At 41.5% G+C, this 24,141-nt stretch overlaps 2 protein-coding genes across 7 annotated transcripts in view; both read right to left on the reverse strand.

Moving 5' to 3' along the window:
• Positions 1 to 12,763, reverse strand: part of LOC139751160 (uncharacterized) — a 117,379-nt gene extending 104,616 nt beyond the window's left edge. For 2 of the 6 annotated variants that reach the window (XM_071666261.1, XM_071666260.1), the window contains exons 1-2: positions 12,542 to 12,758; positions 4,810 to 4,921 (exon numbers count right to left, since the gene is read on the reverse strand). In XM_071666261.1, the coding sequence (XP_071522362.1) occupies positions 4,810 to 4,890 (81 nt within the window). In that variant the 5' untranslated portion in view covers positions 4,891 to 4,921; positions 12,542 to 12,758. The other 4 variants (XM_071666262.1, XM_071666257.1, XM_071666258.1 and 1 more) reach the window with 4 other exon arrangements.
• Positions 12,764 to 21,232: 8,469 nt separating this feature from the next.
• LOC139751164 (macro domain-containing protein CT2219-like) lies at positions 21,233 to 23,917 on the reverse strand. The gene has a single exon (XM_071666277.1). It carries the CDS (start codon positions 23,915 to 23,917, stop codon positions 23,009 to 23,011), a length of 909 nt encoding a protein of 302 aa, XP_071522378.1. The 3' UTR covers positions 21,233 to 23,008.
• Between the last annotated feature and the right edge of the window lie 224 nt (positions 23,918 to 24,141).

A 24,141-nucleotide genomic window follows, 5' to 3' on the forward strand; every position in this document is an offset into this window, starting at 1 on the left:
AAAACACCCTATATCTGCCACTCTATCATCAAATACATTCAACAAACCTTCAAAATACTCATTCCATCTCCTTCTCACATCACCACTACTTGTTATCACTTCACTGAAGTTCCCATTTGTTCCCTTGTCTTACACACTTTATTTACCTCCTTCCAAAACATCTTTTTATTCTCCCTAAAATTTAATGATACTCTCTCACCCCAACTCTCATTTGCCCTCTTTTTCACCCTCTTTCCTATGATTCTTCTATTTACCATTCACTCCTAAAATGTATGATTTACCTTGCTAGTATTTACTGCCAGTATTCATATCATGAATATAGCTAGGATGTAACACCATTCTCTATATCATAGCACCTATACCCAAGTATGGTGTCTCAGCATGCTTACTACTTTACTGCATGATCATCCTTGCCAGTTTCTACTTGCAATGATGAAATCATTTATGTACTAGTATGTTTTATTCAATCTATCCACATTTGTCTCTTTCTATATCATACTACTGTTATCAATGTAGGGTATCTATGCATCAAATGTTGTAAGGAATGTTTGTTGCAACTAGTATGTTTTATTCATTCTATCCATGTCTGCCTCTACCTAAGTCATACTGCTGTTATCAATGTATGGCATTTTGGTATAAATTTTCTAAGGAATGTTTATGGCCTTTCCCTAACCAATAGGGAAGGAGCAGTCAACACAAGCCAGACAGTCCTCAGACTTAGTGTCCTTCTACAAATTTCTACCCTAATTCTCAGATGTTGTCACCATCGTGAAGTATCACTCTGAATTGTTGTTCTGCAATGATCCCCTGTAATACAATAAATCCTATAACATCATAATTTCAGCAGGCTTACTGAGATAAATATTACTGCTAGCATGTGTATATTTACGACACTTATTGTATTCTTTAATGACGCTGAGTTTGGTCCTATGCAATTTTTCTTTCATTCATTTGTCTGTAAATGATTACTATATATCCTTAAAAAAGAAGAATAAGCTAACCCTTCTAACTATCAACCAATTGCCCTCACTTCTGCTATCTCCAAAATCAATGAAACTCTCCTTAACTCACTTTCTCATACATTTAGAATTCTTTTCCCTTCTTTCTGATCGCAGTACAGATACTGCAATGCTAGGTCTACTGATGATATATGTGACTCATTTCTGGTCCTCCTCTCCAAGGAATTTTGGAGAAAATTTTGTCATACCTCACAATATAAATGCATGTGACAGCAAGTGGCACAAGTTTTTGCTTTTTAAACTCCCTTTCTTTAGTTTCTCTGCTTCTCTCAGTTCCCTAACACATAGCTTCCTCTCAAGCCATTCCACTAAAGCAGTCACTTACTTCCCCTACTATGTTATCAAAAGTGTTGTTCCTTAAGGTTCTGTCCTACCACTTACTTTTTTACTTCGAAGCCTATTCACTCTTATGCTAATGATTCCACTTTACATCAACTCATTTTCACTCCTCTCCTTCTAATACTCATTTTCTTTCTCAAACTGAACTCATTTCTTTTCTCAGTTTAGAACTGTGCATAGTTAAACCAGCTAAAATGCAATTTCTTCCAATATGTCCATCTATGAATCATGTTACCTTTGTTCAATATCAGAACACCATAATTCAACCCTACAATAACATTATTTTCCTCCACTCTATCATGGACATCCCTCATATTCAAAATGACAAACTCTGCTTCCCTTAAGGTAGGAGTCTACAAATGCCATATCTATATTTCTAGTGGGCAGCTATTTCATACCTATATGGTCATATTTGCCAAAGAATGGAATACTACCCACACATCTGGGATGACTCATCCTATGTTTCTCTACTAACCAGAGTGGAATCAAAAGCCTTCCATCTCATCAACTCTCTGGGTATCACCTCTATTGAACCTTCCCTTTCCATATGCTGCAATGTTGCTGTTCTCCATCTGTCCAATATGTCATTCAGGCAACTGTTATCTTGAGTTGTCTACATGTATCCAGGCCCCTAAGGCTTGGACCTGAGGTACACCTCTAGCTACTGCTTCCCAGAGTTTGTGTACGGAAACCGGCCAAACGAGGAATGGCTGTCTTGATACCTCCATCTTCCCTCAAACATCCCTCTTCATGTGACCTTTCTGCCTTTAAGAGTCAGGTCAACAAACACCTTTAGAGCCATGACTGATTTCCTTTTACTTTTTCTCTCACCTGAGATAGCCTTTAACTAGGGCATGTTTTCCCCATGCCATGTCAATCATCATAACAAAAATTCTATATATACCATTATACACACCTAACAGTAAAGTTTATACCAATACCATTACAAAGCAAATTTGTTGATCTCTTCTATGAATACCTATTGCTGGTGAGAGGTGTGGGAAGGAAGCAGGCTTCTGTTTATCTAGACACATAGCATGGCTAGATTATGTACTGGAAAGGATGCATGGACTCAAACATGAATCTTAACACCCAAAAGTGTATACCATTGACCTAAAATTTAGTAATACTGTTTTGGTAATTTTTCTTCAAAGCTTTGGAAACATTCTGTATCCAGTGTAAGTTAACATAAGCACTCTGGGAGACACAAACTGAGATATCCAGGTGCTAGAGTGGTAACTACAGTACCTTTCACATAAACATGCCATCTTCACATAACCTCATCCTCCTCTCATTCACCTGTTCATAATATCTACACTACCTTTCTGTCAAGATTTATCCACATCACTAAATATTTATGCTGTCTGTAATAAACAAGAGCCTGCATCTTTACATGACCTCAGCTTTCTTTCACTTACAACTTCACTGCATTTAAATCGTGCCTTACTTACATCATCACAACATTCTAACCCTCACTCACAAAAACATGAACACATCTTAATAACCTTCAACAACACATATAGCCATGGGGTACCATCTGAATAAAAGTGTTAGGTACACTTGCTAGTCCCAAATGATCTGTATGCTTATGATACACAAAGATGAAACGTTACAACTTTATCACCCTTGAAGAATCTTTCATCAGCATTATTTCAAGAAAGTCTTTCCCGACTTATCCAAAATTCTGGAGATTATCATATGATGCATTAAAGATACAGCTTATTTCCTTTCCTGCTAACTGTTTTTACTAATGTTACAACTTCTAACATACAGCAAGCCTGGCTTGTCTGGAGATAGATCAGCTGGGAATAACCATTTTGGCATAGTATAGATCTGAGGCATTTTGTATGGGGATGGATCAGCTAGGACTGAGTAGTCTAGGGTTGCATGGTCTTACACTTCTTGTCTCTGTACAGATCAGCTGGGGCTAGATTGTCTGGGGTTGGATGGTCTGAGGGATGTTGTCTGGGGATGGATCACCTGAGGCTAAATTGTCTGGGGTTGGTTGGTCTGAGACATGTTGTCTGGGGATGGATCAGCCAGGGATAGACTGTCTGGGGTTGGTTGGTCTGAGGCTCATTGTCTGGAAATGGGTCAGCTGGGGCTAATTATCCGGGGTTGGAAGGTCTGAGGCTAGTTGTCTGGGAATGGGTAAGCTGGGGCTTGTTATCTGGGAATGGGTCACCTGGGGCTGGATGGTATGAGGCTTGACTTTTGGGAATGGGTCAGCTGGCGCTAGAATGTCTGGGGTTCAATGGTATGATGCTTGTTTTCTAGGAATGGGTTAGTTCAGGCTTGAATGTCTAGTGCTGGATGGTCTGAGGGTTATTGTCTGGGAATAAATAAGCTGGCTAGACTGTCTAGGGTTGGAAAATCTGAGGCTTGTTGTCTGGGACTAGGTCAGCTAGGGCTAGACTGTCTAGGGTTGGAAGGTCTGAGTCTTGTTGACTGGGAATGGATTAGACGGGGCTACACTGTCTGGTATTGAATGATGTGAGGTTTGTTTTCTGTGATTGGGTGAGCTGGGGTTAAACTGTTTAGTGTTGGATGGTCTAAGGCCTGCCATCTGGGAATGGGTCAGCTGGGGCTAGACTGTCTGGAGTTGAACAGTCTGAGGCATGATGTCTAGGGATAAGTCAGCTCAGGCTATTGGGCTATTGTCTGAAGTTGAATAGTCTAGGCTTGTTGTCTAGGAATGCACCAGCTGGGGCTAGGTTCTCTGGGATTGGATGGTCTAAGGCTTGGTGTTTGAGGATAAGTGAGCTTGGGCTATTGAATAATCTAATGCTTGTTACCTGGGAATGCATCAGCTGGGGATAGATTGTCTGGGGGCTGGATGGTCTGAGGCTTGTTGTTTTGGGATATGTCAACTACGGCTAGATTCTCTGGGGTTGTATGTTCTTCTGAGGCTTGTTGTCTGAGATGAGTCCCCTGAGGCTATGTAGTCTGGGATTGGATTGCTGAGACTTGGTGTCTAGGGATGGATCAGCTAAGGCTGGTTAGTCAGGAATTGGACGGTCAGAGACTTTTTGTCTGGGAATGGGTCAGCTATGGCTAAATATTGTAGTCAAGGGTTGAATGGTCTGTGGCTTGTTGTATGAGGATTCTCAGCTAGGGCTGAGTGGTCCGCAAGGACTGGATAGTCTGAGGCTTGTTGTTTGTGGATGGATCGGCTGGTTTACTAAACACTTCATGATGCCAAGAAAATAGTTCTCCACCAGAGAATGCTATCTAATTGTGAATTCTGATGACAATTCTTCTCTGCAACAAGAGCACCATCTAGCTGCACACCATCATATTGTTAATGAAGATATACTACACAACATTAAAATTCTAAGAAAATAAAAAAATTTCACTTTGCAAGAGTTCTTAGGGAAACTGGATAAAAATTCATAAAGATATCAAATGTTCAAATTAATACACAAAAGGTTAAATTACATGCTTCATTTACCTTTTTCCGAACAGATGAAAGTATACGAAAGAATGTGGAGCGATGATCCCTCCATTTCAGACAGAGGAGTCCCCCATCCATGATGGATGACACTTAATGTTGTCTAAAGTTTCTGTAATCATTGTATTTCTTAAAAATCAATACAGTGAATAGCATAGCTGAATCCATCTAAAGAATAAAGGAGAAAAATAATAGACACTAAAGTTTGGAAAGGGACATAAGTATCCACAGTTGAGGCTCAATCCTTCCGTAAGAAATGTGCTGTCAACAGTGTACCCATTTCAGTTTACACCAACTTTCATAGATATGAAAATGCAAAAAATCTTATTAATCTATATTGTAACAAACATATAAATTATGTCTCCCATTTTTTTTGCTATGTCTTTTCTTTCTTTTCTTCTTTCCAACAATCAAACACCTCAGTGCCACTCTTTCATTTTTGGGTTGACTAACTAGAAACTGAAATGGTATGTACATAACCAGGTTAAATATGCTTAGGTAGTGTTAACATATGCCATCTACCTCTGGTTACACCAGAAGCAAAAAGTTACCATTAAGGAGGCTGTTTGTATCATTACCAGTTGATGAAAGGAAGTACAGTCTTGTTAAAATACTTCTCACTCCAAAGGAGTCCATCCTTTCTGTTACTAATTGTAGTAGTGCTGCCTTGAAGCTGCAGTAGCCCTTGAAGAAGGGGTCCATGGGTTATACAATAATAATAATTTTTTTTTTTTTTTTGCTGTCGCTGTCTCCCGCGTTTGCGAGGTAGCGCAAGGATACAGACGAAAGAAATGGCCCAACCCACCCCCACACACATGTATATACATACGTCCACACACGCAAATATACATACCTACACAGCTTTCCATGGTTCACCCCAGACGCTTCACATGCCCTAGTTCAATCCACTGACAGCACGTCAACCCCAGTATACCACATCGATCCAATTCACTCTATTCCTTGCCCTCCTTTCACCCTCCTGCGTGTTCAGGCCCCGATCACACAAAATCTTTTTCACTCCATCTTTCCACCTCCAATTTGGTCTCCCACTTCTCCTCGTTCCCTCCACCTCCGACACATATATCCTCTTGGTCAATCTTTCCTCACTCATTCTCTCCATGTGCCCAAACCATTTCAAAACACCCTCTTCTGCTATCTCAACCACGCTCTTTTTATTTCCACACATCTCTCTTACCCTTACGTTACTTACTCGATCAAACCACCTCACACCACACATTGTCCTCAAACATCTCATTTCCAGCACATCCATCCTCCTGCGCACAACTCTATCCATAGCCCACGCCTCACAACCATACAACATTGTTGGAACCACTATTCCTTCAAACATAACCATTTTTGCTTTCCAAGATAATGTTCTCGACTTCCACACATTCTTCAAGGCTCCCAGGATTTTCGCCCCCTCCCCCACCCTATGATCTACTTCTGCTTCCATGGTTCCATCCGCTGCCAGATCCACTCCCAGATATCTAAAACACTTTACTTCCTCTAGTTTTTCTCCATTCAAACTTACCTCCCAATTGACTTGACCCTCAACCCTACTGTACCTAATTACCTTGCTCTTATTCACATTTACTCTTAACTTTCTTCTTTCACACACTTTACCAAACTCAGTCACCAGCTTCTGCAGTTTCTCACATGAATCAGCCACCAGCGCTGTATCATCAGCAAACAACAACAGACTCACTTCCCAAGCTCTCTCATCCCCAACAGACTTCATACTTGCCCCTCTTTCGAAAACTCTTGCATTTACCTCCCTAACAACCCCATCCATAAACAAATTAAACAACCATGGAGACATCACACACCCCTGCCGCAAACCTACATTCACTGAGAACCAATCACTTTCCTCTCTTCCTACACGTACACATGCCTTACATCCTCGATAAAAACTTTTCACTGCTTCTAACAACTTGCCTCCCACACCATATATTCTTAATACCTTCCACAGAGCATCTCTAATTATCTCTAATAATAATAATAATAATAATAATAATTTTCTCCCCTATCCCTGGGGATAGGGGAGAAAGAATACTTCCCACGTGTTCCCTGCGTGTCGTAGAAGGCGACTAAAAGGGGAGGGAGCGGGGGGCTGGAAATCCTCCCCTCTCGGTTTTTTTTTTTTTTTCCAAAAGAAGGAACAGAGGGGCCAGGTGAGGATATTCCCTCAAAGGCCCAGTCCTCTGTTCTGAACGCTACCTTGCTAACGCGGGAAATGGCAAATAGTTTAAAAGAAAAAGAAAATAATAATAATAATAATAATAATAAAATAAATAAAATAAAATAAATATGAATAATAATAATAATAATAATGATATTCTACCTATCATACTTAACCGCTGTCTCCTGCGTTAGCGAGGTAGCCCAAGGAAACAGATGAGAAATGGCCCAACCCACCCACATACACATGTATAAACATAAACGCCAACACATGCACATATACATACATATACATTTCAACGTATACATACATATACATACACAGACATATCTATATACACATGTACATATCCATACTTGCTGCCTTCATCCATTCTGGTCACCAAACCCGCCACACACAAAATAGCATCTCCCCTCCCCCTCCAGCAAGGCAGCGCCAAGAACAGACGACAAAGGCCACATTTGTTCATACTCAGTCTCTATCTATTCTTGAACTGGCTTTGATTCACAGTCATTTTGATTATGCTTGTTCATCATGGCATAGTAGTCATTCTAAGAAACTGAAGGGTTGGATGTGGATTATGGGAGTAACATATATGATACAGCATATGCCAAAGGCTCCTACCATAACTTAAACTAATTTTGATCAATCTAGTGTTTCTTATGTTGAAGGTTCTAATCATGAATAGAAGTCCACATCAAGGTTAGGTTAGGTTAGGTTAGGTTAGGTTAGGTTAGGTTAGGAGAATAATGAAAGGGAAAAAGAAAAGACAAGAGAAAGCATTTACAAATTTTGGAGGAAGTGAAAAACCTGTCATTTATAGTATGCTAGGTCATAGTTATTGGGAAAGACATGAGATGGCAGAGAGTTCCGAGTTCCAAAGCTTTGATGTCTAGAGAAGGAAGCACTTATGAAAACAGCTCACCCTTGAGTTGCCGATGGCCACACAGTAATCATGAGATACAGCAGCTTGCCGAGTATTCTACCAGTAACATACAGTTGAAAATAATGACAGATGTAAAGCATCTTAACCAACAGTGTCCCAGAATATAAAAGATGCAATGTTAAAATGGTCCATAATCAGCACAGGTATAGAACAAGGGCTAGTAATTTAACATGCGTTACATCTAGAGTAAAATTGAAAAGTTTTGGGAAAATAAGAAATCGTACTGGAGGACATGAAAAAGGAAAGAGGTCCATGCAAGAGTGGAAATTTTAATGTGAGAAAGAAGAGGGGTTGCTGAATCAAAAGGAGGAAGTGAAAGGAAGATGGAAAGAGTAGTTTGAAGAAATGATGAATGTGGGAGAAGGGGAGACAACAGTTTTTACATGCATGGGGATGGATGATGGAATGAAGAGGATACATGTGTAAGGGCCAACAGCAAAAAGGGAGCTAAGAAGTGCAAAAATGAGGTTGAAAGTTGGAAAGGCACCTGGAGTAGATGGGATTACACCTGAAATGCTGAAGTAATGAAGGACAAAGTGTGACAGAACGGACACATCTGATATGTAATTTTACATGGAAAGAGAAGGTTGTAAACTGGGTGAAAGCTATTATAGTTTCTTCACTCTAAAAAAAAAGGTTCTAAGAATGTATGTAGCAATTACTGGGCAATCAGTCTGTTAAGTATACCAAGAACAGAGTATGCAAGAATGTTGACTGATAGAGGGATGGGAGTCGCTGAAAGCAGAGTAAGGGAGGAGCAAGGGAGTTTTAGAAAACGTTAGAGATATGTGGATCAGAATTTTGCGGTAAAGATGACCATAGAAAAGTATTTAGTGAAAGGTAAGAAGTTGTATTCAGCTTTCATGGATCTGGAGAAAGTATATACCGAGTCAAGTGCAGTGCTTTATGGGATCAAATGCATGTGTAAGGGTGGATGGAGACTTGAGCAAAAGCTTCAGCATAGGTATGGGTATGAAGCAGGGCTGTGCGATGTCACCATGGCTTTTTAATATATAAACAGAGAATTGAAAAGAAACTTGGGAAAGGGGATGCAGAGATGGAGTGTGGCAATGAAATACGGTGGCAAGTGGCAAACCTGTCTGCAGATGATACTGTGTTGTTTGCTGAGTGCAAAGGAGTTGCAGGTTACAAATATGTTCTATGATGTGTGTAAGCATGAGCATTTAAAGGTAAATGCATGTAAAAGTAAAGTAATGGTGTTTGAATGGAAAAAGTGAAAGTATTGACTTTGTAAAACCATAATGAGTGAGAGAAGAAAGTGTACTAAACTGTGCTTTGGATGGGGGGGGGGGGGGAGACTGGAAGAGGTGAGAGAATTTAAGTATATTATCTGCCTCTTCACGTAAGACAAGGGAGAGAGCAGTACATGGTATAAAAGTCATTGGGTCCTATTCTTATTAGAATAATGAAAGGTAAAGGTGTAAGTATCTAACTGAAGGGAGAAATATGGGAAAGCATAGGCCCAGTACCCTGACCTATGCAGCTGTAACATGGATATGGAATGAGTCAAAGAAGTCTAAAAATCCAGGTTGCAGAAATGAACTATTTGATAGGTGCATGTGGTATGACTAGAAGCAATGAAGGAAGAAATGAAGGGGTGTACAAGAGATGTGGTATGGCAGGGAATGCACAGGGAATGAATTGTGGGTGTGGTAGAGTATGTGAAACATAATACTCTGAGGTGGTATGGGCATGTGGAAAAACTGCAAGACTGGAAAATTAAAAGGAGACTGTATGGTAGTACAATTAAAGAGGCAGGTGTGGGAGGAAGAACACCTGTGATATGGGCAAATTAGAGAGGAAGAGTACAGGAGGGAGAGAAATGGTGGAAGAATTCATGTAATGGAGTATGTATAGGAGACATATAAGGATAAGTGGAGACTTTTGTTGTGACAACCCCCTTGATAAGAATTCACAGAGGGAAAGTGTATCTGCAGGTACATAGATATTTTTTTTTTTTTTTTGCCGCTGTCTCCCGCGTTTGCGAGGTAGCGCAAGGAAACAGACGAAAGAAATGGCCCAACCCACCCCCATACACAAGTATATACATACGTCCACACACGCAAATATACATACCTACACAGCTTTCCATGGTTTACCCCAGACGCTTCACATGCCTTGATTCAATCCACTGACAGCACGTCAACCCCGGTATACCACATCGCTCCAATTCACTCTATTCCTTGCCCTCCTTTCACCCTCCTGCATGTTCAGGCCCCGATCACACAAAATCCCCTTCACTCCATCTTTCCACCTCCAATTTGGTCTCCCTCTTCTCCTCGTTCCCTCCACCTCCGACACGTATATCCTCTTGGTCAATCTTTCCTCACTCATTCTTTCCATGTGACCAAACCATTTCAAAACACCCTCTTCTGCTCTCTCAACCACGCTCTTTCTATTTCCACACATCTCTCTCACCCTTACGTTACTTACTCGATCAAACCACCTCACACCACACATTGTCCTCAAACATCTCATTTCCAGCACATCCATCCTCCTGCGCATAACTCTATCCATAGTCCACGCCTCGCAACCATACAACATTGTTGGAACCACTATTCCTTCAAACATACCCATTTTTGCTTTCCGAGATAATGTTCTCGACTTCCACACATTCTTCAAGGCTCCCACAATTTTCGCCCCCTCCCCCACCCTATGATCCACTTCCGCTTCCATGGTTCCATCCGCTGCCAGATCCACTCCCAGATATCTAAAACACTTCACTTCCTCTAGTTTTTCTCCATTCAAACTCACCTCCCAATTGACTTGACCCTCAACCCTACTGTATCTAATAACCTTGCTCTTATTCACATTTACTCTTAACTTTCTTCTTTCACACACTTTACCAAACTCAGTCACCAGCTTCTGCAGTTTCTCACATGAATCAGCCACCAGCGCTGTATCATCAGCGAACAATAACTGACTCACTTCCCAAGCTCTCTCATCCCCAACAGACTTCATACTTGCCCCTCTTTCCAAAACTCTTGCATTCACCTCCCTAACAACCCCATCCATAAACAAATTAAACAACCATGGAGACATCACACACCCCTGCCACAAACCTACATTCACTGAGAACCAATCACTTTCCTCTCTTCCTACACGTACACATGCCTTACATCCTCGATAAAAACTTTTCACTGCTTCTAACAACTTGCCTCCCACACCATATATTCTTAATACCTTCCACAGAGCATCTCTATCAACTCTATCATATGCCTTCTCCAGATCCATAAATGCTACATACAAATCCATATATAGATAAATATATCTTGGGTAGAGGGTAGTGTTAAGAGTTGGTTCATGTATACCAGTGGATTTTACTATTTTGCACTAGCAGTCAAACAACGTCAAGCTTACAATGTTTTTAAGAGGCAAATAAATTTGTTTCAAATGGAATATATTTGGTGCTAATAATCTTGATGTGTATATAACTAATTTTCAGTTCATTTACATCAGTGCTAGTAACCAAGCTCAATACTCTAATACTAGTTTTCCATTCTCATGAATCACTGAAATCAGTAACCAGTTAAAGTGCACCTTTGTACACTCCTAACATTATTCACTTTATGCCATTATTCATTCTGAACGTATTATGAGGTGATTGTGTATGCACTGTAAGTGCCATCCCCTATGAAATATTTACGTTTTCAATGTCTATGTATTTTGCCAAAAAAACTTACTTTTCAAACTCTCTTCCCAGGACCTAATGCAATTGACATCATAACATTTACTGTTATCAATCAACATTGAAAGTTTAAAATATGATCAGATAAGTTGGGTAAAGTACCAGCTTAAATGTACAACTCAACGTTTGGATTTGGATGAAATTAAAGTCAATGAAAACCTTAAACTTAATTTAAACTATTCAGACAGAAGGAGCGTGATTTGGAGTGTTTCATTTCATGCCATGATGATAGATAATGGTAGTTTGGGCGGCGTTATCTTGGAAAATGTTGGGTAAAAATATGGGAAAGCTTCTAGACTGATTAACCTATACTATGATACCTGTAGGGCACCGGGTTTTCCTTAATGTATAGTAACATACTCGAAATATACTTAAGTCATAGCACAACTTCCATCCATTTTTGACAGATTTCAGCTTAAGCCAAGTTACATTGCTAAGTCAGGAGAGGTTTTCATAAGTTTTGTCGATTTACTTAAGTGATCTCACTTTAATCTCACATATTCCTTGATCGTCAATAACCACTTCCATTACTATATATTGTGGTCATATAATACGATAAGATCCAAATTATGTTCCCCTAGTCTAAATCACTTCCACTATGTTGATTGAAATGCATTTCTACCACAATAAGTTACTACTGTGGCCCCCACTGAACTTGTATATATATACATACATATATATATATATATATATATATATATATATATATATATATATATATATATATATATAAAGCTAGTTTACCTCGAGACAATTAAAAACTCATTCGTGTATAGCTGTGTACTTGAACTTTCTTTTTATTGATTAACATTAATGATAATGAGTGATGCTATAAATATGTTGACAAAGTTGTTGTAGTAATAATCTTAACAACAACAACTACCTGCTTATGGCTTACCCTGGAGCCACGATTTCCTGAGCGGCAGTTGGAGCAACTATGACGTCATAGTAATAGATCTGATACATTCACACTAGATATTTACTTATAAAATATGTAACCTGGATTACTGCAAAATGTGTAACTCTTCCCAGAAAACTTATTTAGCCCCTTCCCAAGTGATATTACGACCTACTTGGCCGACATAACCTCCGTTAATCAGAAAAATCACCAGCCAGACATTACAACCAATACCACAAGCAAACTACATCAAGCCAAACACTATGGTTGTTGGTGTAGAGCACTAGGCTTTATTAAGTGTTTTTAGATATTTCTATCGACAAAAATATTAAAATTTTCAGTAACCAATATCATAACACGATAGCATACCTGTACAGACCCATAACCTGCCATTGATGTTTTAAAAGAAAATATATGTAAATAACACTAAACTTTTTAATATTGAAAAACTGAACAAACCTATTTTCATGAAGGCTTGATTATTTTTGTAGGACAATTACTTCCTGAGTTTCTACGATGATTGTATCAAGCAGAGACTAAGCGGCTCACACTATTATCAATGATGGATATTTGTGATTACCTATGGATATTACATGATACACGACTGATTTTATGATCAGCCATTACTTAGGTATATCACAGGGTATTATACAATGTCCAGTCTTTAACCTGCTTACTAAGGCCGACCATGTTTTATATATTAACACAATAATGTTTATTCACTGACCACCATCATGTGTCCGTCATGGTTGCTTGTAAATACCAGGGTTGGTTATAATCTCCAGAGCCTCACGTAAATTACGACCACATCAAACTGACTTTCCAGTGATGCAGTTTATTTGTGTCAGTTGGCTAAGACAGCAATGGCAAGTGAATGCTGCTCTCAAGGTCGTCTCATTAACAACTATTGCCCATTCCTTCAAGCCTAGGCGGGCAGTGAATGCTGCTCTCATCAAGGTCGTCTCATTAACAATTATTGCCCATTCCTTCAAGCCTGGGCGGGCAGTGAATGCGTTATGGTTGAAGAACACTATCCGATACATCACAGAAGCCCATGAAATATATTGCTAAATTACTTGCCAGCCTTTCCCACGCAGACACTAGACAAAGGTGAGGTAGTAGCTTCAAATGGATGAATATTGTTCAAGAAGGATGCTAAGAATGTCCACATCATTGGCAGCTGTTAAGCAGTTGGGTTATTACCAGGGACCAGCCAGGGACGACAGGCTGAGTAGTGTCAGGACCTGAGAAGAGAAGAGCAGGCAAGTACATCTGGTAGGCTAAGAGAGGGACACTCGTGTTAGGATCTGCTGTGGCCAGGTAATAAAGCTGGTAAATAGCACTATCATACATTGGATGTGACCTCTCCAATATTACTTTTACGGTCGAGAGCATAAGGCCCAGAACAATAAGCTTGGCCCCGGTCCCCAACATTATATGATGGCCTTCACGGATGCAGGAAATGCTGTTCCAGACACCCTAATTACTCAATTTTTTTACCTGGGACATGGTCCCAGATACTCCTAGAGCTCATAATTTCGGGGAAAGTTTGAAGAGTAGAGGAACCTTTCAAAAGAGACAGCCTAGGGCCTAAAACAGGCTAGGGTTGGTCATGGTTGAACCTATATGTTACATTTGTGGTTCTGAATAGGTACGGCCCTTGCCTTTTGAGAACTCTCAGCACTCTCTTTGTAGATCCCTCCATCCTTCAAACTAACCTAACTCACGAGCTATAGGGCGGCATATTGGCTATATCCCTATACAAATTTGAAAATTTATGATGTCTGGTACACCATTTCCTGTTTTCTGAAGGCTACTAAATACGTTCGGGAGTAAAGAGCTGCCTTACGTAAATGTTGGCGCCCTACCGATAACGCTGAGCGTATACAGTGGACAAGAAGGGGCTGCCTTGGGTCTAAAACTTTTTACATTCCGGGACTGGGAAAGACAACAGCGATACAAGGGCATGATGCTACCACCACAGTGGTTATTACTGGTGTAGGAGAGGCAAGTCGTATTGCTGGTGTAGGAGAGGTGAGTCAGGAGACCCATGGTACTGGTGTAGGAGAGGTGGGTCAGAAGACCCATGGTGCTGGTGTAGGAGAGGTGTCAGGAGACCCATGGTGCTGGTGCAGGAGAGGTGTCAGGAGACCCATGGTGCTGGTGTAGGAGAGGTGAGTCAGGAGACCCATGGTGCTGGTGTAGGAGAGGTGAGTCAGAAGACCCATGGTGCTGGTGTAGGAGAGGTGTCAGGAGACCCATGGTGCTGGTGCAGGAGAGGTGAGTCAGGAGACCCATGGTGCTGGTGCAGGAGAGGTGAGTCAGAAGACCCATGGTGCTGGTGCAAGAGAGGTGTCAGGAGACCCATGGTGCTGGTGTAGGAGAGGTGAGTCAGGAGACCCATGGTGTTGGTGCAGGTGAGGTGTCAGGAGACCCATGGTGCTGGTGCAGCAGAGGTGTCAGGAGACCCATGGTGCTGGTGCAGGAGAGGTGAGTCAGAAGACCCATGGTGCTGGTGCAGGAAAGGTGAGTCAGTAGACCCATGGTGCTGGTGCAGGAGAGGTGAGTCAGGAGACCCATGGTGCTGGTGCAGGAGAGGTGTCAGGAGACCCATGGTGCTGGTGCAGGAGAGGTGTCAGGAGACCCATGGTGCTGGTGTAGGAGAGAAGTCAGAAGACCCATGGTGCTGGTGCAGGAGAGGTTTCAGGAGACCCATGGTGCTGGTGCAGGAGAGGCGTCAGGAGACCCATGGTGCTGGTGTAGGAGAGGAGAGTCAGAAGACCCATGGTGCTGGTGCAGGAGAGGTTTCAGGAGACCCATGGTGTTGGTGCAGGAGAGGTGAGTCAGGAGACCCATGGTGCTGGTGCAGGAGAGGTGAGTCAGGAGACCCATGGTACTGGTGTAGGAGAGGTGAGTCAGAAGACCCATGGTGCTGGTGTAGGAGAGGTGTCAGGAGACCCATGGTGCTGGTGCAGGAGAGGTGTCAGGAGACCCATGGTGCTGGTGCAGGAGAGGTGTCAGGAGACCCATGGTGCTGGTGTAGGAGAGGAGAGTCAGAAGACCCATGGTGCTGGTGCATGAGAGGTTTCAGGAGACCCATGGTGTTGGTGCAGGAGAGGTGAGTCAGGAGACCCATGGTGCTGGTGTAGGAGAGGAGAGTCAGAAGACCCATGGTGCTGGTGCAGGAGAGGTTTCAGGAGACCCATGGTGCTGGTGCAGGAGAGGTGAGTCAGGAGACCCATGGTGCTGGTGCAGGAGAGGTGTCAGGAGACCCATGGTGCTGGTGTAGGAGAGGTGAGTCAGGAGACCCATGGTGCTGGTGCAGGAGAGGTGTCAGGAGACCCATGGTGCTGGTGCAGGAGAGGTGTCAGGAGACCCATGGTGCTGGTGTAGGAGAGAAGAGTCAGAAGACCCATGGTGCTGGTGCAGGAGAGGTTTCAGGAGACCCATGGTGCTGGTGCAGGAGAGGTGAGTCAGGAGTCCCATGGTGCTGGTGTAGGAGAGGTGTCAGGAGACCCATGGTGCTGGTGCAGGAGAGGTGTCAGGAGACCCATGGTGCTGGTGTTGGAGAGGTGAGTCAGGAGACCCATGGTGCCGGTGCAGGAGAGGTGTCAGGAGACTCATGTTGCTGGTGCAGGAGAGGTGAGTCAGGAGACCCATGGTGCTGGTGTAGGAGAGGTGAGTCAGAAGACCCATGGTGCTGGTGCAGGAGAGGTGTCAGGAGACCCATGGTGCTGGTGTTGGAGAGGTGAGTCAGGAGACCCATGGTGCCGGTGCAGGAGAGGTGTCAGGAGACTCATGTTGCTGGTGCAGGAGAGGTGAGTCAGGAGACCCATGGTGCTGGTGTAGGAGAGGTGAGTCAGAAGACCCATGGTGCTGGTGCAGGAGAGGTGTCAAGAGACCCATGGTGCTGGTGTAGGAGAAATGAGTCAGGAGACCCATGGTGCTGGTGCAGGAGAGGTGTCAGGAAACCCATGGCGCTGGGGTGTAGGAGAGGTGAGTCAGGAGACCTATGATTCACTTCCGCTTCCATGGTTCCATCCGCTGCCAAATCCACTCCCAGATATTTAAAACACTTCACTTCCTCTAGTTTTTCTCCATTCAAACTTACCTCCCAACTGACTTGACCCTCAACCCTACTGTACCTAATAACCTTGCTCTTATTCACATTTACTCTTAACTTTCTTCTTTCACACACTTTACCAAACTCAGTCACCAGCTTCTGCAGTTTCTCACATGAATCAGCCACCAGCGCTGTATCATCAGCAAACAACAACTGACTCACTTCCCAAGCTCTCTCATCCACAACAGACTGCATACTTGCCCCTCTTTCCAAAACTCTTGCATTCACCTCCCTAACAACCCCATCCATAAACAAATTAAACAACCATGGAGACATCACACACCCCTGCCGCAAACCTACATTCACTGAGAAACAATCACTTTCCCCTCTTCCTACACGTACACATGCCTTACATCCTCGATAAAAACTTTTCACTGCTTCTAACAACTTGCCTCCCACACCATATATTCTTAATACCTTCCACAGAGCATCTCTATCAACTCTATCATAAGCCTTCTCCAGATCCATAAATGCTACATACAAATACATTTGCTTTTCTAAGTATTTCTCACGTACATTCCTCAAAGCAAACACCTGATCCACACATCCTCTACCACTTCTGAAACCACATTGCTCTTCCCCAATCTGATGCTCTGTACATGCCTTCACCCTCTCAGTCAATACCCTCCCATATAATTTACCAGGAATACTCAACAGACTTATACCTCTGTAATTTGAGCACTCACCTTTGTCCCCTTTGCCTTTGTACAATGGCACTATGCAAGCATTCCGCCAATCCTCAGGCACCTCACCATGAGTCATACATACATTAAATAACCTTACCAACCAGTCAACAATACAGTCACCCCCTCTTTTAATAAATTCCACTGCAGTACCATCCAAACCCGCTGCCTTGCCGGCTTTCATCTTCCGCAAAGTTTTTACTACCTCTTCTCTGTTTACCAAATCATTTTCCCTAACCCTCTCACTTTGCACACCACCTCGACCAAAACACCCTATATCTGCCACTCTATCATCAAACACATTCAACACACCTTCAAAATACTCACTCCACCTCCTTCTCACATCACCACTACTTGTTATCACCTCCCCATTAGACCACTTCACTGAAGTTCCCATTTGTTCCCTTGTCTTACGCACTTTATTTACCTCCTTCCAAAACATCTTTTTATTCTCCCTAAAATTTAATGATACTCTCTCAATCCAACTCTCATTTGCCCTCTTTTTCACCTCTTGCACCTTTCTCTTGACCTCCTGCCTCTTTCTTTTATACATCTCCCACTCATTTGCATTATTTCCCTGCAAAAATCGTCCAAATGCCTCTCTCTTCTCTTTCACTAACAATCTTACTTCTTCATCCCACCACTCACTACCCTCTCTAATCTGCCCACCTCCCACGCTTCTCATGCCACAAGCATCTTTTGCGCAAACCTAAATGCATCCCATTCCTCCCCAACTCCCCTTACCTCCTTTGTTCTCACCTTTTTCCATTCTGTACTCAGTCTCTCCTGGTACTTCCTCACACAAGTCTCCTTCCCAAGCTCACTTACTCTCACTGCTCTCTTCAACCCAACATTCTCACTTCTTTTCTGAAAACCTCTACAAATCCTCACCTTCGCCTCCACAAGATAATGATCAGACATCCCTCCAGTTGCACTTCTCAGCACATTAACATCCAAAAGTCTCTTTTGCGTGCCTATCAATTAACATGTAATCCAATACATATACATATCCACATACACATACACAGACATATACATATATACATACATACATACTCATACTTGCTTTCATCCATTCCTGGCACAACCCTCCCCACAGGAAACAGCATTGCTACCCCCTGCTTCAGAGAGATAGCGCCAAGAAAACAGACAAAAAAAGCCACATTCATTCACACTTAGTCTCTAGCTGTCATGTGTAATGCACTGAAACCACAACTCCCTATCCACATCCAGGCCTCACAGACCAGTCTCTAGCTGTCATGTGTAATGCACTGAAACCACAACTCCCTATCCACATCCATGCCTCACAGACCAGTCTCTAGCTGTCATGTGTAATGCACTGAAACCACAACTCCCTATCCACATCCAGCTCTCTCTCCCTATCCACAGACCTTTCCATAGTTTACCCCAGATGTTTCACATGCCCTGGTTCAGTCCACTGACAGCACGTCAGACCCAGTATACTACATCGTTCCAATTCACTCTTCCAATTGCACGCCTCACCCTCCTGTATGTTCAAGCCCCGATCGCTCAAAATCTTTTTCACTCCATCCTTCCACTGCCAATTTGGTCTCTCGTATCTCCTTGTTCCCTCCACATCTGACACGTATATCCCCTTCAACAACCTTTCCTCACTCATTCTCATCATATGTCCAAACTATCTCACCACACACTCTTCTGCTCTCTCAACCACACTCTTTTTACTTCCACATATCTCTCTTGCCCTTCCATTACTTACTCGATCAAACCACCTCACACCACACATTGTCTTCAAACATTTCATTTCCAACACATCCACACTCCTCCGTACAATACTATCAATAGCCCATGCCTCACAACCATAAAATATTATGGAACCACTATTCCTGCAAACATACCCATTTTTGCTCTCCAAGATAATGTTCTCTCCTTCCACACATTCTTCATCGCTCCCAGAATGTGAAAGCTTTGCGGAAGATGAAAGCTAGCAAGGCGGCGGATTTGGATGGTATAGCAGTGGAATTTATTAAAAAAAGGGGGTGACTGCGTTGTTGATTGGTTGATAAGGATATTCAATGTATGTATGGATCATGGTGAAGTGCCTGAGGATTGGCGGAATGTATGCATAGAGCTATTGTACAAAGGCAAAGGGAATAAAGATGATTGTTCAAGTTACAGAGATATAAGTTTGTCAAGTATTCCTGGGAAATTATAAAGGAGGGTATTGATTGAGAGGGTGAAGGCATGTACAAAGCATCAGATTGCGAAAGAGCAGTGTGGTTTCAGGAGTGGTAGAGGATGCGTGGATCAGGTGTTTGCTTTGAAGAATGTATGTGAGAAATACTTAGAAACACAGATGGATTTGTATGTAGTATTCATGGATCTGGTGAAGGCATATGATAGGGTTCATAAAGATGCTTTGTCGAAGGTCTTCAGAATATTTGGATTCGGAGGAAAGCTAAAAAGCAGTGAATTTTTTTTTTATCAAAGGCATAAAACTTTTCTGCCATGGCCATTGTCTTGAAGGAGTTCCCAAAAGGGAGAGGTGTCAAAGTTATAGGCAGAATAGTAAAGACTGTAGATGAGTAGGAAGAGAGAAGACTGAATGGTTCCAAGTGAAGGTTAGTCTGTGACAGGAGTGTGTGATATCACCAGGGTTGTTCAATTTGTTTATGAACAGGGTATTGTGGGAGATAAATGCTAGGGTCTGGGAGAGAAGGGCGAGTATGCAGTTTCATGGGGATGAAACGGCCTGGGAAGTATGTCAGCTGTTGTTTGCTGGTGATACAGCACTGGTGGTAGATTTGAGTGAGAAACTGCAGATGTTAGTAAGTGAGTTTTAAAGAGTGTACAAGGGAAGAAAGTTGAGAGTGAATGTAAATAAAAGCAGGATTAAGACGTTTAGCAGGGTTAAGGGACAAGTTAGCTAGGGTGTGAGTCTGAATTGGAAGAAATTGGAGGATGTGAAGTGTTTTCAGTACCTGGGAGTGGATATGTCAACAAATGGAACCATGGAAGTGAGTCATAGAGTGGGGGAGGAGTGGAAGGTTCTGGAAGCACTGAAGATCGTGAGAAGAAAGTTATCTGGGAGGGCAAAATTGGGTTTGTTGGAAGAAACAATAGCCTCAACAATTTAATATGGATGCAAGGCAGAGGCTGTAAATAAGGCTGTGTGGAGGAGGGTGGATGTGCACTCACATTTATACTCTAGCTGTCATGCAAAATGCTCCAAACCCACAGCTCCCTATCTATAACCAGGTCCCACAGAACTTTACATGTTTTACCCCAGATGCTTCACATGCCCTGGTTCAGTCCATTAACAGGACATCAATTCCAATAGACCACATCGTTCCAATTTACTCTATCCCATGTACACCTTTCACCCTCCTGCATGTTCAGACCCTGATCACTCCAAGTCTTTTTCACTCCATCCTTCCATCTCCAACTTGGGCTCCCCATTCTCCTTGTTCCCTCCACTTCCAACACATGTATCCTCTGTGTCAACCTTTCCTCTCTCATTCTCTCTGTATATCCAAACCATTTCCGCACAAATTATGTATGTATTTTTTTATTTCCATCTTGAAGTTCATTAGTTTTCAATACTTCTGGGAAATGCATTCAATGAATTTTCGTTTCTCCTTTTCTGTAAAAACTGATCCTCTAAATTGAAGGAATGGACAACAACCTGAGACATGATGGGTGACTAGTGAAGGAGTAATGCCCCTAAGTCTGTTCAATCATTATGAGCAAATGTTGTTCCCTGTAACGGAATTCATTGTTTCAAGTGGGTATATACAATATTGTCAACTTTTTGTGATTTCTGTTTCAGCAAGCCTCCTTCATTGATTTAATGCATTTAATACCAGTTAAATTTGTCAGGACTGCAAGGTAAAAATTATTTACAAATGAAAAATACAGTATTTATTATATAATGCTAGAAAATAACCTGATTGACCATACTATTATTCAATTTCAAACAAAAGTAGTTCTGTCTCTAACCTTACTTTTGTATACAAGGTTGACTTTTAGAGTGCTACAGGATCCCTATAAGAAGGGTCCATGTACTAGTACAATATATTATTATCATTATGAATGTACAACCCTAGGACTCATTTTATGTTGCTCCCACTGCTTCAAGGTTGCACTCACACAGGAGCAGAAAAATTACTTGCTCCTTTTCATTTAGAGATTGTTTGACAAAACTTTACTTTTTTCTCTTCACTGATGATAATACAACCTCACAACCTCGTAACACAAATGTGTTTACGTAGTTAAACTTATTTTCTTCCCCAGGAGTCCTCTCTATCTTTATGAGGCTCCTGCAGCACTCAGGAACCTGGCCACTTCCATCTTTTGAGACCACAGGCAATCAAGTATGAAAAAAAGAAAAAAGAAATGTGTAATTTGATACAAAATTGTCCAAATCTAACTGAATTTGATACAAATTTAGGGAAAAGGCAGATTTTCTTGTTTCAATGAAAATCATATCATTGAATCTACTCAGTCTGCAGCAATTACTGTACTTTAAAAAAATATCAGTTAGAATTGGTTAGGTTATATTCATTAAGGCTTCTTGGTTTCCTCTTCTGGAAAACCATACATAAATAATGTATGCAAAGAAAGACAATTTCAGCCCAAGAAGCCAATGCTAACATTCTTTACAGTAATCACTGCTTGTTCAACTACTATTTCCATTAGTATCACATGGATATAAATATCATGACCCTCAACACAATTCTTACCTTTCACTTCAACTTTCAGTTATGACTGTCTTTAAAGAATCACCTCATCAATTTATAACAACAGCCAATAAACCATTATGCACATCATTCAGCAACATTTAACTATGCACACGCAAATTTAACAAGTGTTCAGAAGTTAGTAGAATTTCTTCAGGATTGGTTGCAGTTTGTGAGGATAAGATGGGGAGCTTGACTGGGATCATTCTGTTTTTTCTCAACTTCATTTTGATCAGAGCTTTAAAGACCAAGAAAAAAGCTGGGTTATGTAATACTAGAAACTGACAGTGCCAAAGAAAAGCTTAAATCCCCTTAGCAGTCAAACTTTACTTTAACCTTCAATGTTACAATCAAAATATGTCGATGAAATTGTACTGTAGACAAGAACCTGCTGCCACCAAGTGAAGAAAGTTTCCTAGAACTGTTTACATTCACTACAGCACGTTTTTGTAGGAATAAACATTGCTTAAACCTCCAAGAAACTGAATGAAAACAGGGGACTTTTTTCCAAGTATTAGAAATAAAATACCTTTTTGCTAATTAGGTAAGCTGGGAGATATTTTCAGATATTCTGTTATGTTTCATATACTTGTCACTATAAAGACATCTATTTACTAGAATAAAAAATAATCCTATTTAAGCTCCTTATATACCTTAATCTAATATTCACAAGAAATACAACCAATCCATTAAAATTGCAAAGACATTCTATCATTAATAAGATTAATTCTGAAAGTGAGGCTTCCACACAAACATTATAACTTTCTGAACTAAATGAAACAAATACACTTTAATAAGCACAGAATATTGTGATCAATGAAAGTTTTTATATAAACAAAATTTCCTACAACTGGGCTGGATATGATAAACACAGTACTTGAAAAAAGAAGCATTAAAGCTTGAGAGAACTATTACATGTTTTACAACTAGCATTAGAGCATATCTACTGTAAAGGAAAGAATATTGGTAAATAGCGATGGTAATGGTGAATGTCTCTTTCCACAAAAAGGCAAAATATTACGCGATCAATCTTATTCTTATGGGCCTCGAGCATGGTTCTGATGATGGGCAACACCACTGTAACTGCTGACTCACTGGGATAGCCATAAACGCCAGTTGAAATGCAGGGGAAAGCAATAGTCCTAATGTTGTTCTCAATGGCTATTTGCATTGACCTTTTGTAACAGGACTCCAGCATTGCGGGTTTCTCTCCAATAGGGCCGACAGTATGTATGACATATCGGGCTGGGAGGTTGTAGCCCCCAGTGATCTTGGCATTCCCCGTCTCACAGCCGTTCAACGAGAAGCATTCTTGATCAAGAAATTGTCCTGCTGCTTTGTGAATGGCACCATCAACGCCACCTCCACCAGAGAGAGTGTTATTAGCTGCATTCACCACCGCATCAACCTCCAGTTTTGTTATGTCTCCCATAAACAAAGATATTTTCTGGTTGAGGTCATTATCAACTTTATAACAGCTGCCTTGCAATACACTAGCAATGGCTGCCTGGTCTAATGCAACCTTGCTGCAAATGTATTTATTCTTCTTGTAATAGTTGTCCCATGTATCAAGTTGATGAAGCTCTGTGAAGTGGCCATGTACCTTGTAACGCCGTCGCCGTTCTTCCACAGACATGGCCAAACATTTGCGTTTCTCACTCTCGAAACTCAACATTTTCAGCGACGTAGTGTAGTTGACAGTTCTGGCTGCAACACACTGGATTCTGTGACGTGGTGAGGGACAGTATATCCTAGTTGCTGCCTGAATCACGCCAGAAAATACCTTCAACCCTGAAGAAAGTCTAGACCAAACAATGGAGTCAATGAGCATTTTGTAAACAAATGCCAACATGAACTTTTCCGCCGCTATTAATAAATACTTAATTTGTTACTTGTAGCAATGTCCCATATTAATATACCCAACTTATAGGTAAATTGCTTAATCTCTCAAGAATCCATAAAATGAATTATGATAAACTGAAAATTTCAGGATGATTTTTCTTGCATTAACATCTAACACACATCATGTAGATTACGTAGAAACTAATTATCATGGTAAAAAATCGATCCTTTTTA

This window comes from Panulirus ornatus, chromosome 11, assembly GCF_036320965.1.
Source record: "Panulirus ornatus isolate Po-2019 chromosome 11, ASM3632096v1, whole genome shotgun sequence".
Taxonomy (NCBI): domain Eukaryota; kingdom Metazoa; phylum Arthropoda; class Malacostraca; order Decapoda; family Palinuridae; genus Panulirus; species Panulirus ornatus.

What these genes read in the sequence shown, in the direction of transcription:
- LOC139751164 (XM_071666277.1), bottom strand. Translation starts at nt 23,917, where the DNA reads ATGTTGGCATTTGTTTACAAAATGCTCATTGACTCCATTGTTTGGTCT.